The 22,596-nt window shown below is 41.7% G+C and overlaps 1 protein-coding gene across 3 annotated transcripts in view; it reads left to right on the forward strand.

The window, feature by feature from the left end:
- ADGRD1 (adhesion G protein-coupled receptor D1) overlaps window positions 1-22,596 on the forward strand; it is a 316,526-nt gene that overhangs the window by 232,713 nt on the left and 61,217 nt on the right. For 2 of the 3 annotated variants that reach the window (XM_061602998.1, XM_061603000.1), the window contains 2 exons: window positions 12,079-12,145; window positions 15,858-15,924. In XM_061602998.1, coding sequence (XP_061458982.1) covers window positions 12,079-12,145; window positions 15,858-15,924 — 134 coding nt within the window. Of the gene's footprint in view, window positions 1-12,078; window positions 12,146-14,924; window positions 15,011-15,857; window positions 15,925-22,596 lie in introns of those variants that run through there. The other variant, XM_061603001.1, reaches the window with a different exon arrangement.

Here is a 22,596-nt window from a genome sequence, read left to right on the forward strand (position 1 = left end):
AATTCCTCTTCTTCTGCATTTGCCATTTGAGCTTAGACTTGGATGATGGTTATGTTAATAGGTTTCCTGTTTAATCTCATTGATATCACTCACTCAGACCTTGCGTTATAGCTCCTGATTGCTTTTGTTACATCACTTCTCACTATTAAAGCAACTCCGTTTCTTCTTAATTTCTCGTTTCCTGCATAAAATATTTTGTAGTTGCCTGATTGAAAATGTTCCATTCCTGTCCATTTTAATTCACTCACGCCAAGCATTGTAATGTTGATACATTCCATTTCTTGCTTGACAATTTCTAACTTTCTCTGGTTCATGCTTCTCGCATTCCATGTTCCTATTGTGTGCATGGTACAACTCCGGACTCTCCTTTTGCATCTATGCACATCAGCCTCTGGGCTTCATTTCAGCTTTGACGTAGCTTTGTCATTAACATGCACATAAAAAATACCTTTTTAAGTGAAAATGACATAAAATATTGGGGAAAATTGATTTACAAAAATGTGTATATTAGGCAAAATTGCATACAAATGTGTTTATTAGGAACAATTTGCACTAGAATGTTGATGAATTTGCCTGCGGGCTTTTTTTTTAAAAGAATTCACAAACTGATTTTGAAATGTGGAGAGCTGAACTTAAGATTGGAAAAATTAGAAACAAAGAAACCAAAATTGACAGATTCCCCATCTCTAGCAGGGGCGGGGAAGAAGCCAAACACGACTTGTTTACAGGACTTAGAGGAGGCGGAAACTCTCTGGTAGCCTTTCTAAATGCCCTCTGTTGTCTAGAAGCAGGAGAGAACTTTTCCAGGGGCTTGCGAAAGAAGAGGAAGAAGAATCTTGCAAACTCCCTAAGGCATCACATCTAAAAAAATAAAGTGGGCTTCAGCACATTGGGTTTTTATGTGTGTTGTGCCAAAAACATTCTTCATCCTCCCTCCAACATTCTCCATCAAGTACAGAGAAAAGAGATTCAATTCTAAAATTATCAAAGGGGAAATAAAATTTCAGTTGACTTCTCATGTTTGGGATGTAGGCTTTATTTATTTTTGTTTTCACTTACCTTACATGTGAGGAGGCCGAGGTGATTTGTGAGTGTCCTTTCATTTTTCACTGTCTCCCCAGTGGTCTCCTCTGTTCAGCCTTTCCAGTTGCATGAGCTTCATGTAAGCTCCACAACATCCTTGGCTGGACTTTCTCATAAGCGAGGGAAGATCACACACCTGATAGCTGTTCCTTGTTATTTTTAAGTATTCTTTTTTAAAAATAAAGATAAAAGACTTCCCTTAAAAACAAAACCAACAAATGCACTGATCTGATATACTCAAAAGGCAACCTCCTCAGCTTCCCACACTTGAATTTAAGCCAAGGGGAATGCATCAAGAAGTAACTTATTCCATGGGGCGTTTATTTAGATTAGGAAGTGTTGACAGCTGGGGAGGCTGCAGTGCACTGGAGAAAAGTTTAATGGAAAGAAAAACACATGCCACCCTTGGCCGCTTCATGACTATGAGATGAGCCCATCCCCACACTTGTCAAAATTCTAAAGAAATTCTAAAGTGCCATGGGAATGAGGCAGAAAAAGAAACAAAAACAGAAGTCCCTTTCATGGGAAAAGAGAACATTTGAGAAAGCTAATTCAGAGCAAAGGTAGAAATAGGAAGCCATGCTTCTGATTGTCACTGTGGCATCATTTGAGAGGGCAGCAGCAGCAGCAGCAGCAGGGAATATGACTACTGCCACCAGAATTAAATGGGCAAGTGGCAGCATTTGCAAAAAAAATGTCAGGAAACCTCCCCCCTGAGCCCTAACACTCAAACTAAATATTTTTCAAGAATGGCTCAGCTGTAGCTCAGGGAAGGGCTTTTGCATGTAGAAGGTGCCAGGTTCAATCCCGGTATCTTCAGATACGGCTGGGAATGTCCCCTGTCTGAGTTCCTGGACAGTCAGTGCCCGTCACTCTAGACCAGCCTTTCCCAACTACTGGGCCACCAGATGTTGTTGGACCACAATTCCCATCTTTCCTGACCATTGGCAATGCTGGCTGAGGCTGATGGGAGTTGTAGTCCAACAACACCTGGGGGCCCACTAGTTGGGAAAGGCTGATCTAGACAATACTGGTCTGGCTCAGTATAAGGCAGCTTTGTATGTTCCTATGAAGATTTTAATGTCTGTTCTACTGTGCAGTTTTATAGTTGTACACTCAGTGTAGCCAATACTGAGCTACATGGACCAATGGTCTGGCTCACTATAAAGCAGCCTCTGATGTTTCTGAGCTGAGCTGGATGTTTGCACATTTTTTAAAAATTGGAACTTGCCCATTTGAACTTTTTTAAAAAAACTGAAAAAAGAGTAGGCAGTGAATGTGGGGAAAAATTGATGTTTTTGAGACTGTCCCATGGTGGGGTGAAGAAGCTCTTTAGGGTTACTGTAGACTCCATGGACCCAGACGAAAGGTCACAAAAAATATTCTGGGGCAGGTGATGTGCTACAGAATCCGCAAGGTCATGTTCCCAAAACTAAAACTGCCCGCTTCCATTTCAGCTCTGGTTATAACCCTTGTTTGTGTATGTGAAGTCTTAACGCACTTATCCCAACTGCTGTGCAACCAAATTGTTTAAATCTAACAGCTCCCCTGCAGTCACTGTACTTTCAACCAGGCGCTGAAATGCATGAACACCTTTGTTTGTGGCAGGTGTTACATTATCCGTAGGTGGATTTATCAAGGCAGATCCAGTGTTATAACCCTAAGTGAATTTGATTTTTCTTTCCTTTTCGGGTGTCTCAAATGGTTGGTTCTTAGCGAGGCAATCTGTTTATTTCAGAGCAACAAAATCCACTTGTATTTAAACACCACAGCCCACCAATTTATCTTCTGATATTCCGTTAGAACCAAGAGAAAAAGAACTGAGTGGGATGATCTGCAGACCATTTTACATTTGTGGAATTAGCTCTCCTTGTTATCCAGATGACTGCCTGGCATTTCATCTGCATAAGTTTTATTATCTTGCCAGGGAAACTCTCTATTTAATTTTCTTCTCCAGTGCAGTTTTTAGCAGATAAATAATCAAGTTAAATCCCGGGGACATCTGAAATGTGCTTTGGTAAGGCAACCAGGTAAAGGCTATATACCACCTCAGCAGACCTGTCTGAAACATTTCTGCTGAGTGAATGTTTTTGCGTTGATACTTTTCTGTGCATAGCTCATATTCATTTTTAAAAAAAATTTAAAGCCACTCTACACAGAAATTTAATATTTTTACAGTGGAGAAGGGAAAAGGAGGAACCCCCCTCCAAAGACAGAAAGTTTATTTGATGGAAGAGAAGGGACGGCAGGAATTTATCCTCTGGTTCAGCACCTTCAGCAGCTCCTTGAAACTTCAGACTCAAACCTGGAGTGGATTCACTGCCCCTGTGACACTGGAGCTGCTGGCCTTCACTGGCCAGGGAGTACCTATCTGATGGTTGCAGTGGAGTTCTGCCTGGGAGAGATAGGGAAGTATGTGCCAGTTAGCTACTGGGCTAGGTTCAGGGTCCTGGTATATAAAGCTGTATACAGTTTTGAACCAGGATACCTAGAAGACAGTCTCACCCCTTATATATCCAGTGGACTGCTATGCTCTGCAGGGGAGGAGCTCTGCAGATACCATCTTATCAAGTGGTTCTGCACCATATAGGAATTAGGCCTTTAGTGCGGTGGCACCTACCCTTTGGAATTCTCTCCCCTTAAATATTTGGCAGGCACCATCTCTGTTGTCTTTTCAGCAGCTGCTGAAGAACTTCCTCTTTCCACAAGCCTTTGAAGTAGAAATCTTTCCCAGTCTGCATCTGTATTGGGATTCTTTTAAAGACATTTTTAGGTGTTTCAGTTGTTTTCATGCTTGTGTGTTTGCCATCCTGGCATCAAGGATTGGCATGTGTGGGCATGTGTGGGCATCTGCCGAGGGCCTGCATCCCAGTGTTGAGGCCCACTGACAAGAGCCCCCTTGGCCTGCTTTTCCTCTTCAACACGGCAACCTGCTTGTTCACCTGCCTGTTGTTCAGGCCCAGACAATGGTGGAGCAGTAGATAAGAGAGTAAGAGTAGATGCCACAGCCTGCTTGCATCTTGACTCTCTGCCTGGCAAACAAACAAGTGGGAGCAGTTGTTATGGATGGGAGAGAAATGCAATTCATGTTGCATTTAGAGGCAAACCAACTTAATCAGTACGCTTTCCAAAACACAACCATCCTTCAAAATTTGCACATCTCTGAATTTTGCAGTGCAGTTCTCCAGACAACGAATGTGTACAAGACATGCATATACTGGGGTACAAAGTGTGCATAAAAATGCATGAATCAGTTATGTTTGATTTGCAGGGGCTCCCAGATTGCCACACACAAAAGTCTACAGTACCCACGATTTCCATTTTGCATGGAGGACCCAAAAAGCCCAAAGGATGCATGAGAAAAGTCACAGGGTGCAGGTCTCACCTCTTCTGAGTCTTGGGTGGGCTGTAGCTCAGTGGAAGAGCATCTGCTTTGCATGCAGAAGGACCCTGGTTCGATTCCCAGCATCTCCAGGTAGGGCTAGGAGAGACATCAGTATGAAACCCTGGAGAGCCACTATATGTCAGCCTAGACAGTACTGGTCTGACTCTGTATCAGGCAGCTTCCTATGTTCCTTTGAAGATTTTAGTATCTGTCTGTTCTGCTCTTCAATTTTATAGTTTTACACTTTGTCTCTCCATCACTAATCTTAATGCAGAAGCACTAGTCTTTTGCATTCATCTGTCTTCTGAGCTCTTAAATTCTGTCCTATTAGATATTTTCCTAAGAACTATAGTCACTAAGGCTTGCTGCCTTCTTCTTGAGAGTGGTGCCATATTATTTCCTGACTGGATCCCAATGACAATGACATATATACCTCGTTCCTTCATCATTATTAATCTAGATCTTTATGAGTTTCAACCTTAGCTTCATTAACTGTTCCTAGGTCACATCCATGCCATAAATGTAAATGACATGACTTCCCCCAAAGAATTCTCAGAACTGTTGTTGACCTCCACAGAGCTACAGTTCCCAAACCCTTAACAAACTACAGTTCCCAGGATTTTTTTTGATGGGGGAGTCATGTGCATTAAATGTATGGTGTGGATGTAGCCATAAAACAGATTTAGATAAATCACATATTCTAACAGTTGTGTTCAATAAATTCAGTGGCATTCAAAAAATATTTTTCTCTTATTCTGTAAATACATTGGGTACTTTCATTACAACATTTCTTTGAGTTAATTCCTCATAGTCAATAAATCTGATTCCAAATAATAAATTAACAGATAAGCAATTAAGGCTGCAATCCTTACCAGGAACTCATGGGATTTACTTCTGAGTAGCCATGTATAGGATTACACTGTAAATTACCCACGAAAGCAGGACTGGGAAGCTTGTGGACTCCAACTCCTATCTGCCCAAGTTGGAACAGCCAATCATCAAGCATGATGGAAATTGTAGTTCAGCACCATGTAGAGGGCCACAGGTTCCCTATCCTTGCACTAAAGCCATGACCTCAAAGAATAAATAACCAGCTGCAATATCTATGCAATCTTGCTAAAGAAACTAACTACACTAGTTCAGTTAATTCATTCATGCTCCTGGAAATTGGTCAGTCTTTACCAGAGACTGAGCCCTTATTGTGGCAGGCCCTGACCTGTGGAACTTCTTGCCAATAGGAATTTGGCAGGAGTCACTCCTGCTTTCTTTCAGACATCTTTTAGAAACTGATTTGTTCAGACAAGCCTTTGGAATGGGTGTGGGGAAACATTGGCCCTCCAGATATTGCTGAACTGCAACTCCCAGCATCCCTGGCCATTGACCATGCTGGCTGGGGCTGATGGGAGTTGTAGTTCAGCAACATCTGGAGGGCCAAGATTCCTCATACCTGCTTTGGAACAACTTATATATCAACCAGTTTTACTGATATGTTGTTGCTGAATTTAAATCTTGCCCTTCCTCCCAAATGATTATTAGAGTATTGTTATATTTTCTCTGGAAGTGGGATTTATAAACATTTAAATAAAAGAATAAAATCCATTCAGATTTGGAGGAAGATACCATTTCTTACTAGTTTATCAGTTATTTCACCAAAGTTATCCAGTGTCTTTAGGGCTGAATCCAAGTCATGCTTTCTGGAGAATGCCAGATATTGTAATAATGAAGGGAGTGTACCACTGCCTTCTTGTCAGTGTGGGAATGGAAGAGGAGGTGTTCAACTGTTGATTTGGGGGGATGGAGAACCTCAGGCCCGGGCTTAAATTCAGCCTTCCAGGCTTCTCTATCTGGCCCTTGGGACTTTCCCCAGGCTGCACCCTTCACTGCCCCTGCCTTTGCATCCTCTTTGAGCCTTTTGCTTGGCTGGAATACATCCGTGAACTCTGATAATGCCCCTTGCTGGGCAGGATGAAGATAGAGAGCCATATGTGAGTGTGTGAAGTGGAATTTTCCACTCTCAAAGGTCGCTGGTACTAGTATGTAAATAAGGTGGAAGGGGGCGGATGTTGCGACAGGATGGGGCAGACAAAAGATGAGTATGTGCGTTCATACTTCCTCTTAATGGAGAATTACCTGACGAATCACGGAGCCAGGTGGGAAAGGGAAACAGGTAAAGCCCCTTATTGGGTACCTTGGGACACATGACTGTACATTGTAAAAACCTATATAAGACCCTCAATTTGGGGAAGAAGGCGGTCTTCTGCCATAGCACATGCTTGCATGGACTCCTTGCAAGTATAATAAACAGCTGTAAGCTTCAACCTGCCTCAGTGGACAAGGACTCCATAAGGAGAAGATCCACTACATGTGCATAGTGTACAAAGGTAGAATTCACATCTGTCGCTTTGCCCAATTTTGCCTCTGGCCTCGCCCAACACTGGCGTGTGGCCCCCATAAGGTTGTCCAAAATTGAATTCAGCCCTTTGGCTGAATATGGTTCCCCATTCCTGTGTTAGAGAAACCAGGAACATAGGCCTATATAAATAAATTTAATAAAACAATTACTTCCCACGTTCTCCGGCACTGATACATGGATCTCTCACAGCTGTGATCAGTCGCTGGATCCATTTGAAACCCTGGGACCTGTTCAGCCTTCAGAAAGCAAACCCCTTTCTCCCAGAATGCATTGCAATCTGATCATTCCCCCAGCCCCAAAAGCCATGCCATTTCATTCCCTTTTTAAGGGTTATCTGTTGTCATATGTTTGAGAAAATGGCCACTACTAGAACAGTAAAATGGGAACTTAAACTCAATGCATTTTCATGCATGACTCTCTCTCCCCCAACACATACACACACAGTTCTCCCTCTCTCGTAACTAGCTGGTGATATTTTTATGTGGTAACCGTGCTGATCATATTATCTCCAGGGAGACTTTGTGGTACTTTCTGATTTGGAAGCTATTTTTAGCAACTTGGATTGGGAGCCATTGACTCTGTAGTGTTATTAAAGGAGATGAGGGTGATATTGCTTTTCCTGGGAGGCAATGCTGACAGCAGAAGCAAAAGAGATTAGATTTTTCTTTTCTTTCCGGGAAGTTTGATCAAAGATACAGAATGTTGTAGCAAAGCCAGCCATCACCTTTTAATGACTGTGGTACAGGGCCACAATTACTTATCAGGTTTTCTGGACAAATTGTAACTCTTTTTTTCTGGCAGCAAATATTATCCTCTTTCTCCACAGTGGTCAGTTAACATAATATGGCTGTCCTAGAAATAATAATTAAAGCTGTGCCAAATGTTTGCAAGTGAACATTTTATGTGTCAAAAAGGGACTCTCAGGAGGGTGGGGCTGTTACATTTGTTTGCTGTTAATTCTTCCTCTAACCAGCTACTCTGACAACATTTGTTTTTCCACTGGAGTTTCTTCCCCCTCACCACATTATCACAGCCAATGAGGGATAATGTTCTGAAAATGACATTGTCACTGTGCTAAATAGCTACTCAGATTTTCCCCTTGTGATGGCACTGAGGGCAAATGTAGCCAATTGAGAACGAAGGTGATGCTTCCTATATCACATTGCCCTCACTCTGTATGGGTGATGGAGGAAATGCTCATTGCATGTTATATAGGGGGAGGAAGGCGAAGTGCAGCTTCCATTGTGATCACTTCCACCTGTCAAAGCCCCCCCCCAAACAATGAAAGTAGGGATCTCTTTTCATTGTCAGTAAACAGGGTTATGAAAATAGAGGACTATTTTTTACAAGGCCTTTTTTTACAAGGCTTTGGGGTATATATTCTTTTGGAGAGGAATGAATAAAGTACATAAAAGCCATATTAGGACTTTGAGAATACCATATTCAAAAGCCTATAATGCATTCCAGCTTCATTAATGTTCATTTTCCAAAATGAGTTCTTTAATACTGCTATATTTCCCCCAAAATTGCTACTGCTAGCTTTAAAATTTGCATCCTGATTTTAATATTATGGCTTTTTATTTATTTTTTATTTTTAATGCCATCTCTCTACATTATGTGTAGAATAATCTAGTTCAGAATTATTCAAACACTGTTAAATTTGTCTGTCATTTTATCCGTTAACATTATCTGCCAACAATAAATGGAAGGAAAATTTGAAGATCAGGATTTCAGGTGGTATATTTGGATTCCAGATATTTTATTGTGCATTTTATGTTCTCAACACTGTCGTCAGCACTTGGATGGGTGATTTTAAACACCCACATACAAACAAATAGTAGTAATAATAAGAAAAAAACAAAAAACAATGTCTCTGTTGGCTTATATAATGGCAACAGATGTCCAATACAAAAATACATCAAAGACTAGCAGTACTTTCTCCACCTCTTAAATCATTCCTTTTATGTTGAGTGTAGAATTTCTTTGCTTCCAACAGTCACTGCTAGTTTCACATAATGTATTCTTATATCTTTATACACTTTACTGGGGATATTTCTTTATGCATTCACTTTTGATAATGAACATGTGGCAATCAAACTAACACACATACACATGCACAAACTTTTTTTCCTTTTAAGAATACCATGACATTCTTAACAACCATTTCACTTCTTAAAACACATGCAGTGATCCAAAACATTGAATATGCAAAGAATAATTCCCCAAATTCCCCAACACTCTACCATGGTCTTCTCCCACCTGCTGCCCTCTAATGTTTTGGAATGCAACTTCCATCATACAGGACTATTTGGCATGCTGGCTGGCTCGGGCCGATGGGAGTTGTAGTCCAAAAAATCAAGAGGGCATCAGGTGGGGGGGAAGGCTCCTGTAAGAACATAGGAAGCTGCCTTTTACTGAATCAGACCATTGGTCCACCTAGCTCAGTATTGTCTATAATGGCTCACAGTGGCTCTCCAGGGTTTCAGGCAGGGAGTGTCCCCCAGCCCTTACCTGGAGATGCCAGGGATTGAACCTGGGACCTTCTGAATGCAATGCAGATGTTTTACCACTGAGCTACAGCCCTTCTCTTGCTGTAGTTGGAACAAGAAGCAGAATGTAGAATGAAGGGGTGGGACTACACGGATGTAGGCCAGGGCTGTGCAGACAAGTGCAAGGGCGATTCTCAATGCCTGGCACCACCGGCACATTGAGCAGGTCACTCCTCAGACTGATGCTGTCTCCTAGTGAACCTCTTTACTTTCTTCTGTATACATCCATGATCAATGTTTGTATGTTGTTAAGAAATGGATGTCAGGTGTAAGCCATTCACTGTAGAAAGGCAGCATATAAACTAAATCAGTCAGATGGTGGGTAGTACTCAAAGGGCTGCAGGGCCCAGGTAGATATATATGGGGAGAGATGGTTCTTCAGGAATATTTCCAACATTTTGGAAATATGGACATTCTAATTAAGCCAGAATTCAGGAGGAGTGGAGAAGCAGGACAGAGCAAAGCTAAGGAAAAATAAAGAAACTGAATGAGAGAAATCTTCTGGCCCAGGAATAAAACTTTACATTTATGTCACGCTTTTGGAGGGTTTATCACAAATTTACTGATCTTGGTAAATCCTTACAACGGTCCTGCAATTTGGGCCAGTCGTATTATCCAGCAAAATTCCCTTCTACCTGAGATTACCTTCCTGTCCACCAGCTCCCACTCATAGTACACGCTCTGGTCACCTCTCGTTTAGACTACTGCAATGCGCTCTACATGGGGTTGCCCTTGAAAACAGTCCGGAAATTACAGCTGGTACAAAATACGGCGGCTCGTCTACTTACGAACACCCGCCGTTATGATCATATTACCCCAGTGCTGTACAATCTACACTGGCTTCCAGTTATTTTCCGGGCTCAATTCAAGGTGTTGGTATTAACCTATAAATCCCTGTACGGTTTCGGCCCAGTATACCTGATGGAGCACCTCCAACGTCATAAATTGTGCCGCCCTACAAGATCTGCCACTCAGGGCCTCCTCTCAGTCCCGTCAACTAAAGTGATTGGGTTGGTGAGGACTCGGGAGAGGGCCTTCTCTGTGGTGGCCCCCACAATTTGGAACTCCCTCCCAATAGATCTTCGACATGCCCCTTCCTTATATATATTTCGCCGAGGCCTGAAGACTTGGCTTTTCCATCAGGCCTTTATGAACTTGAGACTTCTAAGGTGAACTAGCTTCAGAATTGTATTACTGACAACTCTACTAAATATTGTAATTTTGCATTGTGCTGTACTGGTTATATTGTTTTTATTGTATCATATTTTACCATGTATTTTATCGTGCTTTATTGTATGCTGCCTAGAGTGGCCATTGGCCAGATAGGCGGCCTATAAATTAAAGTTTATTATTATTATTATTAGACAGGCACCCTCCTTGCTGAGCTTTAAGTGCTTGACAAAGACTTTCTTATTTCAGTAGGCATTTTAAGGTTGTTTTCTATTTTTATTATGAATTTTAATTGTTCATATTGTTTGCATGTCTTTTTAAAAAAAATATGTACACCACTTAGAAATTCTGAATATTAAGTAGTATATAAATACCTGAAATAAATAAATAAATCCCATATTGCTGCTGGAAGCTGAGGCAAATGTTTGCTTAAGGCCTGCCTGGTGGGTTCGTTGCCAAGGTGACAGTCAAATGGGGTGCTCTTACACCTCATATTATTGACGTTTTACTTAGGAGAGAGATGTCATGGATACTGAATTCGATAATGATGACCCCTAATGGTCTAAATGAGGAGCTTCAGTTTCTTCCTCTATTATGAAATCCAGAAAACATCCATAGTCCTTTACTTGTTTTCCACTCCCAGATGGTTGCCGTTTAGTAATAAGAAAAATACTTAAGAGATTCCACAGATACCTTATTTATAGTTGAATGTATATATACACGTTGCCTAATGTTCTGTTCTTTGAGGCGTTTATACTGTTGTAAGCGGTCTGCTCATTTGAACTTCTCGTTAGCCTGCATTGTAAGTCATAGACTGATTTATAGATTTTACATGTATGATTTTATATGTTCATGTAAGTAAATTTGTCCTTGCTGTTTTATTTATAGCCCCTGATGAAGGCCTGAAAATCAACAGGCTGAAACGCGTTGGGTTTAAGCATACAATAAATTCCTGCTTTTCTAGCATCTCGGTTTTTGCCCCCCTCTTTTTCTTGGTTTGGATGCTAGCCACTTCTTGTTTGTTCTACCCCCACAACTCCCTGGGATGCCCCTTTTTGGTGACTTAACAGCAGCATAAATTGCAACTGCTTAAGTTCCACTGAGTGATACCCAGCTGAGCTGGGATGAGGGACTTATGATGGCTTATCTCCAGCTCAGCTGTGGTGAGGCACTTATGCAGACCTGTGCAATGAGGGACATAGGCAGCTCTGTCTCAGGCAGGAAAGCCCAAGATCAGTCAAATCCAGACTCTCTCTCTTGCCAGTGGAACTTGGGTTTGGTTTGCTCTGTTAGCCACTAAACTTCCCCAGCCATCTAAACTTCAGAAGGGGGGCACGGATCTTGTCCCTTCCTTGTTTTTCCTCAGATTCCTCATACTAACATGAGACATGTGAGCCTGTATGTGTCAGAAAAGAAATACTGGAGGCAATTCTATCATCATAACTATCCTGACTGTTATTTTCTCTTGCATGTTTCAGGCTGCCCGCTGCTTATCTGTGTCATCTCAGTAACATCAGCTGTGGACAGCTATGGAGAGGACAGCAAGTAAGTTCTGAAACAAGGAAAGATTGGCCAGGCCCAATGATGGGTGGGCAGCAGGCAGCCCACTATAATTGTCTCACATCACAGGATAAAAATGGGCCTGCTATAGCTCAGTAATAAACAGCTGCAAGAAGTCAAACCTGATGAATACTACTGTTGCCCAGGCAATGCCTCAGCCTGAACAGTAAGCCTTTATAGTATTTTCTGATCAAAAGGAGCCTATAGCCAGTCTGGGTAGAGCCCAGGAATCCTTTTCTGCCCAGGAAATAGTACAGCTATAAATCCAGTAGCTCACCTAAGGGAGCAGTAGTACACAGATTTGGAGGCTCTTGATTCTAGCCTTGAGATGTCCACTCCATCAGTGGTGGCTGGTGCCCATTGGGATTGGTGAGCTAAAAGTTAGGGACTACATCAGTGGGTGGTGCCAGAACGAATTAGAGGCACAGCAAGAGCCAATGACAGGCAGAGCCAACTAATTCTAGTTTTGTCCCCATCCTCTTCCCTGCTGATTTCTGAGGTGGAGGAGAAAGCTGACAGCCGGGGCCACCCCTTAGTCTGGTTATGAGGCAGGCAGGCAGGTGCAAGTTGGCTGAGGGCAGACTGAGGTTTGTGGGGCAGATCCCCACTTGCCCCATTAGACTAGACTTTACTGCATTCCATGTTGAAATGAGACTTGTGGGAGGATCAATACAATTCAAGTTCAAACAAATGTATTTTTTTGGGGGGAGGGAGTATACAAAAGAAAAGCCCTGATGGATCAGGCCTATCAGATCTAGCATCCTGTTTTTGACAGTGGCCAATTAGATGCCTCCAGGACACTCACAAGCAGGGCATGAAGCTGGCAGGCCTTGCTGCTCTCCAGCAACTGGTATTCAGAGGTATGCTGCCACAAGATATGGTGTTGAAAAAAAGAAAAGCCAATCAATGGCTAGTAGTCATAGTCTACAACAGCCTTTCCCAACCAGTGTGCCTCCAGATGTTGTTGGACCACAACTCCCATCTTTCCTGACCATTGGCAATGCTGGCTAAGGCTGATGGGAGTTGTGGTCCAACAACATCTGGAGGCACACTGGTTGGGAAAGGCTGGTCTACAGCCACAGCATGACCAGTGGAGACTGGTGATTCCTATGTCAGTGGGACAGTGAATCTGCTCCAGTTTTAGTCCAAACTTTCAATGAAATGTCCAAGATTCTGAACCAATGAATCTGCTATGGGTTTTAGTCTGAACTTTCAAGGAGCTGTCAGAGGTGCTGACCCATTTGGAAATAGAATTCAGCACCTTGGGCAGATCCTTGAAAGTTCAAAGTAAAACCTGGAGCAGATTCATTGTCCCACTAACATCAGAGCCACCAGTCTCCAATAGTCATGCTGTGGCTATAGACTATGACTACTAGCCATTGATTGGCTTTTCTTCTTTTCAACACCATATCTTGTGACAGCAAATAAATTATTCCCTGTGTGGAAAAAGTGCTTCCTTTTTTCCTCAATCTCCTAGCAATCTGATTCATTAGATGACCAGAATTTTAGTATTTTACAAGGAGGAAAGCTTCTTTTTATCCACTTTTTCCACTTTCTCCATGCAAATTGTGCGGAAGCCTCTTTCCCTCTTTTTCTCCGTCTCTTGCCTCTTAAAAGAGAAAGACAAAAAGTGAGAAGAGCAGGGTCCTGGTGCCATTGGAGTAAGGATGGGGCAGGAAATTCAATTCAGTTTGCACTTAAAGGCAAACCTCCTCTAATTAAAATAAAAATAAAACCTCCAAAATAATATAAGAATTGCAACATTGCTGGCCTACAATATTTGTACTTCTCTGAATTTTGCAGTGCAGTTCTCCAGCCAAGATATGTATATACTACAGTAAACTGTGCATAAAAATGCATAGATTTGTGAATATAGCATATAAGCTCCATTATAGTTGGGAAAGGATCCTTTAGAAAAAATATTTATATTGGTCAAAATTGAATACAAATATGTGTCTATTAGGAGAAATTCACACTAAAATGCTGATGTGTTTTCATGTGGACTTTTTTTTTTTTTTTTAAAGAAAACTGCTGTCGGAATGTGGAGAACTGAATTTAAATCTGGACAGATGAGAAACTGAGAGAAACTGAAGCTGAGAGATTTGCCTATCCCTAGACTGGAGCAACCGACCTCAGAATGGGGTGCAACCCAGTTGTGGGATCCATCCTACCAGCTGAAGACAAATAGTGGCGTGGGTAGAATAATTCCTGTGCATTTGTTCACTCCAATTTGATTCCTTCTTAATTTGCCACTAGGGATGGGAAAATCTGCCAGTTTCAACTTCTCCTCCTTCCAGTCTTCAGTTCTCATCAGTTTCTCATTGTATTAATCTTAAATTCAGTTCACCATATTGCTACATCAATTTGCCAAGCTATCACAAAAATTCTTCAGTGTCTTAGTGTACATTTATCCTAATCCACACATTTTTGTATGCAATTTCACCTAACACATATCTTTGCAAGCAATTTCCTCTGATGCAATGCATTTTTTGTATGTCATTTTCATGAATGCATGCATTTTTATGCCGATTTGCACCAGATGTATGTGATTGTTGTACAGGTTTTGCTTAGACAACTGCATTGCAAAATTTGAAGAAAACCAATTTGGGGGGGGGAAGCTGCATTGTTTTGGGAAGGCAAATTGAATAGGTTCTTATTAAAACATGAACTGGACAAAATCTCTCTCCCCCACATCCCTGTTTGTGTTTGAAATAATAAGAAATAAGCCACGTGCTTCTTCCTCTTTCCCCTTTTTTGATTACAGCTGGAAGAGAGAATCCAGATCCCCCCTCCTTGCTGCTTGAAAGGATAATGCTCATAGCAAGTTGTTCTTTGATAAATAAACTGCCAAAAAAATAAAAAAAATTACATGTGTTTCTGTATATTTGCTCCTCCCACCACCTGGAGACATCTCAGTAGAGGCAACTGCTGCTTTGTACCTATGATGTATCAATATGAGTGAGACCCCACCCAAGACTGCTATGGAAGAAGGGGAAAGCAATAGCCTTGCTCCCCTTCTTACTGACCCTAGTCCTATGCCTGAAGAGATCTGAGGAGGGCACAACCCCAGCCCATGATCTGCCACCAGAGTCACATGGCTCAGCACAGCTCAAGATAGGCCCGTCCTGAAACTCTAGCTGGTGCAAAATGCTGTGGCTAGACTGTTGATGGGGATAGACTACTGCCAGTGCATAACTTCACAGCTGTCCATATGTTACTCAGCCAGGTTCACCTTTCTTGTATTAATGTACAAGGCCCTTCACCACTTGGGTCCAGTATATTGTAAGGGCCGCCTGATCTCTTATATCCTGGCCCAATCATTGAGGTCTCTGGGGTAGTTTCTGTTGATGGTTCCCTGTGGCTTAGATGCATGGCTCATAAACTGTGCATTCAGTGTAGTGGCCCCAAGTCAGTGAAACTCCCTCCCAACTGAGATCAGACAGACATCCTCCTTGCTGTACTTCAGGTACATTACTAAGATTTTCTTGTTCTAGCAGACATTTGAAAGTCATGTTTGCTTTGTTACCAGTTTGTTTTATTTTCTATATGACTTGTTCACTGCTTAGAAATGTGAATGATTAAGCAGTATATAAATGTCTTAAATAAATAAAACATAAAAGAACCTGCTCGGATTTTTGTTTTTGAATTTGCAGTCCTAAGCAATTATGTAAGTATTTCTTTCTTTCTCTCTATGCAGCTGCTGGCTTTTGCTGGAAAACGGCGCAATCTGGGCTTTTGTGGCCCCAGCTCTGTTTGTTATCATGGTATGTGCATCCTCTGTTCTTTATTGTGCATGCATGTAAAGGACTTTGGTGGGGCGCAGCTTGAAGGCTGTGGCTAAATCTTGCCATTGTCAACTGCAAGCACAACCCCGCAAAAGGCCCTGAGATTGCCAGAAGTCATTTCTTGCCTTAGAGGCTGGATGGCCATCCATCAAGGATGCTGTAGCTGTGTCATGTGTTACAGAGCCTGCAGTATGCAGGGGAGGTTGGACTTGAGAACCTTCAAAATCCCTTCCAATTCCAGGATTCTATGCAATGGGGGGAGATGTAGTTGGCAGAAGTGGTGGAGACTGCAGACATCATGTGGTTGAATCCAATGCAAACCCTACTCAGAATAGACTAATTGAAAGCAATAGGAATTACTAATTTAGATTCATTGGGTTGCATTTGTTGGAGAATTTTTCTCCATTGGATCCTTTGCTGGGGGTCCTTAAAAATATTTGAGGACACAGACTTGAAGCAAAAAGGTAGGCCTTTATTCTTTACAAGCATATGCATATGCACATGCAGGGTCAGCCCCCCAGAAACATCCAGGACAGACTGTACTGAGGCACTATGTGCAAGCTCTTTTATAGAGTACAGTTACAGCATGTGACAATGATTTCACCAATCTCATGAGTTCTTGCCCACATAACATCACAGTTCCTCCTCTCTACAATCATTCCAAACTAATCAGAAAGCATTAGGAGACTCCAGTGGTGATCCCAAGATTCTGTCCATCCAATTAATGTCTCCATTGTCCTACTGTCTTAAAAGATTAATGAATTTTCAGGCCAGTACCATTGTGAATGCACCTTTAAGCATACCTAGTACATTCCATATGCCATTGTTCCTGATCAGTCAGGCTGACCCAGGTACACCTGAAATATTTGGACAAGTTCCTAGAGTTAAGTTTGCCTCAACTTAGGGTGTTTGGGAATGTATGAGCACCCTGCAGTTCTATTCCTTTGCCATAGGGGTTCTTATGTCCTTATACTTTCTCAGAAATCCCATTTCCCTACTTATAAAATACATAGCTCAAGAGAGGGATTATATTTAAATCATTTTAAAACCCCACAGACTTACAAAAAGACTGGGTGACTCTGGCTAACTAGTATTTATCAGCCTCAGAAATATAGAGGAGGCAGGGCACCCCAGAGTACTCTTTTCTTAATGAAATTTAGACAAATTCATGGAGGACAGGGCTATCAATGGCTACTAGCCATGATGGCTGTGCTGTGCCACCCTAGTCAGAGGCAGCATGCTTCTGAAAACCAGTTGCCGGAAGCCTCAGGAGGGGAGAGTGTTCTTGCACTCGGGTCCTGCTTGCGGGCTTCCCCCAGGCACCTGGTTGGCCACTGTGAGAACAGGATGCTGGACTAGATGGGCCACTGGCCTGATCCAGCAGGCTCTTCTTATGTTCTTATGTTCTTATGTTCTTAAAACACACTTATAAAGTTATACATATAATATAACACACTGGGTTGCTTTACAATCATTATAAAATCTCACTATTTCTCTTCATTAAACATTTAATAATTATTACAGATTTTTCCCCTAGGTGGCATTATAGCTTTACCCAAGAATCAAATATTGGCGATTCCTACTTATTACATCAGTCACAGCTTTTCTCACAATTTAAACGCTCCTTGATTCCAAACAATAGGGTAATCAGTTATCTGTCAGTCAAGCATCGGCCGGGACTTGGAAAAGAAACAGAAGGTCCCTGTGACCGCTGCCTTTTGCAACAGGTTTTTGCTTACAGGTCTGAATTAAATGTTGAGATTTAGGGTTCTCTATGAGCCTGCATCTCAGGTCTTAATAGGCCTACAAGTCTATGCTTAACTCTTTATGATTATACAACATATACCTTTTTAATATCTATGATTATATATGTATGGATATATAAAATTCCCCATTACGTTGAATAAACTTTTCTTCAAAGCAGACTCATTGACATTAATGAGCCTAAGTTAGTCGGCCATTAATTTCCGTTGGCCTACTCTGAATAAAGGTTAATTGAATGAAACACAGAATACAACTCTGAGTTGGACTAGTATTAGATACAACCCATGATCATTCAAGGAAGTGTTGCCAGACTTGACATTGTTGTACAAAGGGCCTGGAAATGACAAGTTTGGGTGGAAAAAACACCTCAGCCACTTCATTAAATCAATCAGGGTGTGTTAAATAAGGGAAGCACAAGCTTGCCTGGCCTTTTGGGAAGACCATTTGTTTCTCACCTCCCTCTAAAAATGGTCAGGAAAATGTGCTGTGGAGGTTCAACACAGCATTAAGGCTTTTTCCCCCACTGGTAGAAACCTGGAGTGGCTTCTGCAAGGCTTCTGATTCAGCAAGAATGGTACCACATGGTACAGAGTGGCTTTGAGTGACTGATGGTGATAAAAGTGATATATTGTGCATCATCATCATCATCATCATCATCATCTCCCACCCTTTCTTCCAAAAGGAGCCCAGGGCAGCAAGCAATAAGTGATAGAACAATATAACATCTTAGAACCATCTTAATAAATAATAATAAAGCAGGAATTGTGTCCACCTGTAAACAGTGGCACATGCAGTGAGGTCTGAATACACTCCTTAGCTACCGCTATTGTGTATTGATCAAGTAGGGAGCTCCTGTGATTACCACCTAGCTGGTGGGTGCAGGATGGTGGTGGTGGATGGGGGCTGTATGATGCATGCACTGGAAAGGGGATAGCTGGTGCAATCCAGGGATGTTGACATCAACCTGCACCACCACTAGATGCTGCTAGCTACTTTGCAGGCTATATCATACAGGTTTGGCTTCCTCCTTTGGTAATGATATGATCCCCAGCAATCAAATTATGAGGGAGAATGGGAGGAGCATAATGAAACCCACATACCTCATCCCCCCCTCATTTTGGCTGATCACAACCCTACAAGAATACTAGTCATCACGAACAGTAAGGGGAACTGCCTCCTTTCAACCTTTGCCACCCTGTAGTGGTGCATTCTCACTAGGAATGGATGAATCTGTCCTTTTCAGTTTTCTCCGTTCCTCTTTTTTCCAGTCTTAAATTAAATTTTCTAGGTTTCCATAGTGGTTTGATAAAAAAATAAAATAAAAAAATCCTCATGAAAATGTGTCAGTATTTTATTAGGGCAAATTTCTCCTGATGGACACATTTTTATGTATGTTTGACTAATATGCACATTTTGCAAGCAATTTCCCCCCATATAATTATTTTTGTAGATTATTTCCACCAATAGATGCATTTTTATGTACATTTTCCCCATATTACATATTATTCGGCAGCAACATTTGGAGAAGCGCAAATGTCAAACAGTAGCGGAGTTTCAGTTCGCATATTGATTTGAGAAGTGTGTATTAAGTAGTTCCCAGAGCTTGGAAAAGTTACTTTTTTGAATTACAAGTCCCGTCAGCCCAATCCAGTGGCCATGGTGGCTGGGGCTGATGGGAGTTGTAGTTCAAAAAAGGAACTTTTCCAAGCTCTGGTAGTTCCTCATTAAAATGCAAACAAAACTGGATTTCTCCCCCATCCCTAATTCAGACCACTGCACTCTTAAGTCTATGTGATCTCCCCAAAGCAAGCAGCTAAATCCATATTTCCAGAATCAAAGGAATACGTTGCTTGAGGGAGCCTATCTGTTCCTAACAGTTTCACATGGCAAGTACCGCTAGTCCAAACCATGGCATAATCCATTCCTTCCAGCTGCATTCTGGGGCCTAGACCAACCAGCTGTCGTGAACACATTTCCCACCCTTGTTGAATGTTTAGACAGCTTCTTTTTGAACAATGGGAAGAGATTCATACTCTGCTTTCCAGTTTTGGAAGTCAGCGCTGAAGCTCTTGCGGCCTTTAACACCTGATCAAAGGAGGGTAGTTAAAGCAGGTCTGTTAGGTTCAGATGGCTGCTCAGGGTGCATCTGTCGGCTGTAATGAATTTAATCTTTCTAGATGGGAGTTGCAAGTTCATGACTGAGTTACTGATACGTGAATGTATTACAGCACTTTAATTATACCCGCACATTAAATTACAGGGAATCATTGCTTAATCACTTGGATTGCTCAAGGAGGTTGCGAGGGATGTGCTGTGGGTTTTTTTTTTTTTGCAAAGGATTAAGAGGGATCTCACTCCTCCACATGGCTCTCTGCAGTACCCCTCTGCTGATGTTTTTTTTATCGATTAGGCTGCTGTACCTCTTGTGATAAGAGAAGCTGGCTGTGGGGCTTATGGGTAAACTGAAGGACAAACATATTGGTTTGAGAATTTACACTTCCGTCTTCCGTAACTTCCAAAGAGTTTATGGGTTTTCAAATTTGAATGCAGGAGTATGGGCTGCATTCTCACATACCATTTTGTAATAGTGCCTAGTGTCTATTTTCTAACAAGAAACATTAGGGGGGCGGTTTCAGACTATACAGTGGCTCTGTAGGGTTAAAAAGCTGGCAGGCAAATGCAACCCATGGCTGCTAGAACACATAAGGCAACTTAGAGAAATATACATGGGAAAAGCATGTGTTGCAGTGGTTAGAGTGCTGGAATAGGACCTGCCTAACCTACCTTGCAGGTTTATTGTGCAGATAAAATGAGGAGGGGAAGAAGCATGGACACCACCTTGAGCTCCTTGGTGGAAATAGGAAAGGAAATAGGGCTGTATCCGACGTTCTCTGTCCACTAGCTCAAGAGCCCTTCCGCTAGCTGATGGCAGAGACAAAGAAAGGCCATGAAACAGTTGCACTATTTATTTATTTATTTAAAAGATTTCTATCCCGCCCTTCTACCCTATACTAGGGCACTCGGGGCGGCTTACAAAAATCAAATCAAACATGTACATAATAAAATTGTAAACAATAAAATCACAAAAACATTAAAATAAATTAAAATACATAAAATACAATTAAAATGCATTATATATGCAGAGCCGATGGACTAGCCATGTATAATGTCAGGCGTGAGGCAGATGGGCATGGTTTGGGGAAAACAGACTTGTAGACCAAATTTGAACCCCTGTTGCTCCTAATATGGCCCACAGTCCAGAGGTTCTCTACCACTACTGGATGTCTATCTCCCTATCTTAAGAACTTCACTTGTATTTCATAGCTTCTGCTCTTCCTTCTTTTGTATATTTGATGAAGTCTTTAAAGAGGCGCAAGTGCCAATGTATAATGGAGTGAATATTTTTTTAAAAAAATCCAATATTCAGATGCCATTTAATTGATTCGGTACTTGCTTAACCTTCTCTGCAGAGAATTTGAGGCAATTAGCAACATTCCTTCAGGCTAATGCCCCAAAACATTATTGATTGCAAAGCCACACAGTGCAAACACTGACTATGCTAGGCTCGGCACTGCAAATTAAGCCTGTGAGCCTTGATGCTTTATTGAGTATATCTCTGGGCCCTGTGAAAGCAAATTATTCATGGGGCTGAACTAGATGTTTTACAGTAGGCTCAGGTCACTGCCCTCGCTGCAAAATCCTGAGCGGTGGGTCACAGTGAGCGGATCTCCCCCATTTCATTCCTTTATTGTCTCCCTGGGTTTGTTCTGCTTTCAATTCCACACTTCTAGGTTAACTTGGAGAATTTCTAAAATTAATTCCAGGATTGGAACATCGTCTATTTCTTCAATGGTGGTGGTGGTGGGGGACATGTTTTGCAGAGGATTTTTCTTCTTCTTTTGAAACACCAAAACACATAAGAGAAAATATGGTTAGGGTGGGAGCATTGCTGTGAAATATATGCCATTGTTTCCCTTTCAGAAATGTAACAAGTAGGATAAAGGTCACCACTCCAAAAATGCACTTTATCCCTTCTTTGCTGCTCCCCCATCTCACTTTTTGTTGTGCCTCTATTGTCAGCCTCTTTGCACATGAGCATTCACTGACTAATCTCAGCATCTGTAAGAGTGCTCAGTCCTTTGCCACATACAGCAGCCATCAGCACTTATGTAGAAGTTGTGTGGCAGACTAAAAAAATGATGTGGAAAAGGTTCCTTGAAAGTGGGTTTAAAAACCATTGATGTAAACTATGCCGTGGATCCAGTTTTTAGTAAAAACAACAACAAAAGCATATTTTGGGGAAGTGGGAATATAAACATGCCCACAGAGAAAGAGAGTCACAACACTTGCATTTCTGGAACAAAGTAAGATGTATTTTAGCAGAAGGATTCCTGTTTTTTCTAGCCATCTGCCAACGTGGTGCATTTCCATATTATATACAGCAGAATTAAGGACATTCTCCTGAAATTCCAGACTGTTTAATGCATCATGTTGGTAGCATTTAAATAGACTGGAAGCAATTAAGCACTTGGGGTGAGATGGCAACGTTTTATGGCCCTTAGTTTAAATATACTGTGTATTGCTCCTAAGTTGCTGCATTCTAGCAGTTTCTGTAAAATTCCATCACTCTTGTTTGTCTCTTAGGGCCAAACTAGACATGATCCCATTTGTGCAACTAACAACTGGATGAATTGGTTTTAAAAAAGAAAATAGCAGGAAATGCAGATCTGGATCAGCACCCCAAGGGGGGCGGGAAAGTAAAATTATATATATAAATCCTCTGTAAGAAAGTGATGTTGATCTGAATTTAACTGACTACACTCTAGCTCCAGCTAGCATGCAGATTCTAGATTCTTGGGCCTGGGAATAGGAGTCAGTTTATTGATA

This window comes from Rhineura floridana, chromosome 19 (genome assembly GCF_030035675.1).
Source record: "Rhineura floridana isolate rRhiFlo1 chromosome 19, rRhiFlo1.hap2, whole genome shotgun sequence".
Classification (NCBI taxonomy): domain Eukaryota; kingdom Metazoa; phylum Chordata; class Lepidosauria; order Squamata; family Rhineuridae; genus Rhineura; species Rhineura floridana.